The following is a 4274-nucleotide window of genomic DNA, read 5'->3' as shown; positions in this document are numbered from 1 at the left end:
GGGGCGGGGCGATGACCCATTCATCCCGGGAATTGGATCCAGATGTTCCCGCGGCGCGTGCAGCTGCATCCTTGCCTTTTTTGGCAAAAAACGTGCGGCCGCGAGAGAGGATCCCGGGCCGCCCCCGCTAATCCCTGGGAAGTGGGGGAAGCGGGCTGAGTGTCTCGGCCCAGACTGGGGATCAGGACGGGGTGCCCTGAGGGATTTGAGAAGGGCTGTTAGGGGAGGGGGCGATTTGTACCAGAGGTAATCTCTTCCTCCTGCTCCCCCCGTCCGGAACCCCCACCCTCATCCTCCCTTCCCCACAAGGAGGAAAAAGCCCTGGGCCAGCAGGAGGGAGGCTGGCTAAACTTGAGAGGGATGGTAGCTGCGTCGGGGATCCCTTCTTCGGGAGAGGCTTCCCACCCTGAGTCGCGGCCACCTCCCCCTCTGCCCTGCACGGAAGAGGTCTAGGAAGAGCCTCAGCCTCTCCGGGATGGCAAAGGAAGCTTCGTTCCCCTCCCTCCCCCAGACAAACACATGGAGGCCGATGCTTCCTCACACTGCTTTATTGCAGAATCTGGAAAGGGGGCGCCATGGCCACACCTCCGCCCATTTCTGGGCAAAATGGAGCTGAAATGACAAGACACTCAATGGACACAGAACCCCTGCACCCTAAGGCCGCCACCCCCAGCCAGCAACCTGCTGCCCAGACAGCCCCAGCCCTAGTGATGGGAGTGGAATGGGGGGGGGGGAGGACAGAGGAATCAGACCTGAGTATAGTCCAGTTTTTAGGACTTCTCAGGCACCCATAGGAGACCAAAAGTCTTTGGAGAGAAGTCTAGCTTTAAGGAAGCTTGGGTTCCAGGGGCCAGGTTTGGACGGCTGGGGTCTAGAGCTCTGATTTGTGAAGGGGCCTTGGTATGAGATCATACGGGAGAGGGCTGAGTTCTAGAATCCAGGTTGGGGTGGGGGCTTGAATCCTGGAGGCTCCATAAGAGGCCAGGTTTGGGGGCCCTGGGTCATGGAGTACCAGTTTGGAGATGCTGGGATGAGGAGGCTGAATCTTGGAGCCCAGGGGAAGTCCCATCTTGGGGAGGGGCCGGGGTCCCAGAGGTGGTATGGAAAGGGAGCCATAGTCCTGGAGCCCTGGTTTGGGAGGGCCTGGGCCCAGGAGCCCTGCTTCAGGGCCCTGCCTGGCTGCAGCCCTGGCACAGCACTTGGTCTCCGTTGGGCACGAAGCCTTGGCCCACCAGGGAGGTGGAGCAGCGGGCGCAGGAGAAGCAGCTGTGGTGCCAGTGGCGGTCTTCAAAGGACACATACTTGCCCCCACCAAGTCCTGGAGGGAGGCTGGAGGTCAGCTCTGCAAATCCTGGGATTAAGTCCTGCCCCTCAACCTCACCCAATACCAGATCCCACTCCCTTGGCTGTACCCTACCCACCCTGTTTTTTGACCCTTGTCCCACCTGTGATGGGGCGCTTGCAGCTGCTGCACTTGGGTGCAAAGAGTTCCCCAAAGCAGGCCACGCAGTAGGGATCATCATCCCGGGAGGTGAACTGCTGCCCTGCCAGGGGTGTCTGGCAGCCAGTGCAGACCAGGCATTCTCGATGCCAGGGCTGGTCACGGTATGTCACGCCTCCCTGTGTCAGTGTCTGTGGGGGCAGCATTCATCAGCTGGGGAGAGTGGGGATTCCCACCCCACAACAGAGCCTTACTCACCTCCACCCATGAGTACAGTGGAGGTTAGCACCCCACCCCACTGTCCCAGCCCCTACCTTGCTGCAGCGGGCGCAGCGAGGCGCAAACTTGTTCTCATAACAGGGCACGCAGTAGTGACCACCCTTGTCGGGCACAAAGGAATGGGAGCCCAGCGGCTGCTCACAGCCAGTGCACAGGAAGCAGTGCTCATGCCATGTCTGGCCTCCATACTCCAGCTTCCGGGACCCTGTAGGGAACAGGGGTCCCACTCAGAGGCTGTGTCCCAAGCTCCAGAGGGACACAATCTGCTACCCCCCCCCAAGAGTCCCTACTGCTCCCGTAGCCTGAGCAGTGTCCATGCATATGCAGGAAGGCCCCACCACATACTACATACAATAACCTCCCTCAAACCTCCACCCCAAACACTGGTCATGATGGCTCAGCCCGTCCTAGGCCCCAATAACCTAGATACGAGGGTTATGGCATATGTTAAGCCCCCATATGTACCAGATATGATGTAACAGGCATGAATCTCAGTATAGGCTGAGCCCTTATACACCAGACATGATGGTATTAGCGTGCGCGCGCACACCCACACACACCCCCACACACACCCACACACGCACACACACACACCAAAAAAACAAAAACCATTGCCACTGAGTTGATTCCGATTCATGGCAACCCCATATGTTATGGAGTAGAACAGAGCTCCATAGGGTTTTCGTGACTGTCATCTTTGTGGAAGCAGATCGCCAGGCCTTTCTTCTGTAGCATCGCCCAGGTCGGTTTGAACCACCAAACTCTTGGTTACTAGTCTAGTGCAAACCATTTGCACCACCCAGGGACCTTACACACAAAGACCCCACATATACCAGGTAAGCAAGTCTCTAATCACACAAAGTTCTAATGCCTGGGGCATGACAGATTCAGTACATGCTGAACCCTTGCATGTCTCAGGCATGCCATTCTCCACTGACATATTAGGTGCAGGTCCCCACATACGTTAAGCCCTTTGTTAATCTGTCTCTGCACACACTAAGGAGCCCTGGTGGCACAGTGGTTAAGAACTTGGCTGCTAACCAAAATGCTGGCAGTTCAAATCCACCAGCTGCTTCTTGGAAACCCTATGGGGCAGTTCTACTCTGTCCTATAGGGTTGCTATAAGTCAGAATCGACTAGACAGCAGTGGGTCTGGTTTGGGGACACCAGGCATGAGAATCTCAGCATACCTTTAGCTCCTACATGTACCAAACGTGTATGTCTTTATACATGCTAAGGCCCCAGGTATGTATCAAGCATGGCAGTCTGCCCATACATGCTAAGCCTCCAGATGTATACCAGGCCTGCTGTTCCAGCACACATGAAGCCCTCAGGAATATACCAAGCTTGTCAGTTCCTGCACATGCTAAGCTGTCGTGTGTATACGTGGACCTGTCAGTCCCTGTGCATGCTAAGCCCCAAGAGCATACAAATATGATATACACTAAATTTCCAAGAACACACTGTGTGCAGGTCTGTACACATCCAAGTCTCTATGTATGTAATCAGATAGGCATGCTGGTCTCTGCACACGCAAAGACGCTACATAGATGTCAGGCGTCCTGGTCCCTGCACATGCTAAGCCCCCACGTAGATGCCATGCATACCAGTCCCTGCATACAGTGAGCCCCTGGGGACGTACCAGGCATGACGGTCTCCCCACAGGCAGAGCACTGTGAGGAGAAGGCACTGCAGTAGCAGTCATTGCAGAGCAGCTCATTGTCCTGGCAGGTGAAGGGCTCATCGGCCAGGGAGCGCTGGCAGCGGCAGCAGCGGAAGCAGCCCTCGTGGAAGTGGCGGTCTTCATAGAACAGCTCCTGCAGGGGGCACGGTTGAGGGTGCTGGCACCTGGGCCTGGTAGAGTCACCTTTTGCCCCCTCCTACCAGCCCCCACCCATTCCCTGCCCTGTCTGGTCCAGTCCTCACCCTTGAGTCATGCCCAATAAGCTGCTGGCACTCAGCACAGGTGTTGGCAAAGGTGTTGTCATAGCAGGGCACGCAGTGGGGGCCGCCATCCGTCTGGATGTACTTACGGCCATACAGGGATTCACCACATTTTGCACAGTCAAAGGCCTCACTCATGGTGGCACTGTGGGTGGGCCCTGTTAGGAACATAAGATGGGGTAGCGGTTACCCAAAGGGGCTGTCGCTTAGCCCCTTGCAAAAACCCTTTGCGTTCAAGAAAGGCACCAGGCATAGGAAATGCCAGGTCAGAGCAGGTGGGGATGGAAAAGGGGTACTTCTGGGAACCTAGAAGTCCTGAATGTTTATTTCTGTATTTATGGGTGGGGGTGGGAAGGGGTCAGGAACGAATCAGGAAGCAAAGTTGCTTTCTTATCTATGCTCAGGCAGATCTGGGGGGAGGGGGCTTTTCCTGGGTCAGTGACTCATTTCCTGCCCCAGGCTGAGTTTAGCAACCACTGTCCCTAGGGTGGCAGGAAGCCACCCCACCCTACCTCATCTGACCAACATGCCCACCCTCTCCTGACTCCCAGGAAGAGACCCCAGGGATGCTGAGTAAACAAAGGAACCTCTACCAGATGTCTGGAGTGGG

At 56.3% G+C, this 4274-nt stretch overlaps 1 protein-coding gene across 1 annotated transcript; it reads right to left on the bottom strand.

Moving 5' to 3' along the window:
* Positions 1-1348: 1348 nt before the first annotated feature.
* FHL3 (four and a half LIM domains 3) lies at positions 1349-3943 on the bottom strand. Its single transcript, XM_023727212.1, has 4 exons — positions 3647-3943; positions 3363-3537; positions 1756-1925; positions 1349-1632 (listed from the first exon to the last, which is right to left on the bottom strand). Exons 1-4 carry the CDS (start codon positions 3833-3835, stop codon positions 1414-1416), a joined length of 753 nt encoding a protein of 250 aa, XP_023582980.1. The 5' UTR covers positions 3836-3943; the 3' UTR covers positions 1349-1413.
* Between the last annotated feature and the right edge of the window lie 331 nt (positions 3944-4274).

The sequence above is a fragment of the Trichechus manatus genome, unplaced genomic scaffold (assembly GCF_000243295.1).
Source record: "Trichechus manatus latirostris isolate Lorelei unplaced genomic scaffold, TriManLat1.0 scaffold00015, whole genome shotgun sequence".
In the NCBI taxonomy this organism is placed as follows: Eukaryota; Metazoa; Chordata; class Mammalia; order Sirenia; family Trichechidae; genus Trichechus; species Trichechus manatus.
The sequence above is the reverse complement of the archived record's forward strand: the minus strand, read 5'-3'. Positions and strand labels throughout refer to the sequence as shown.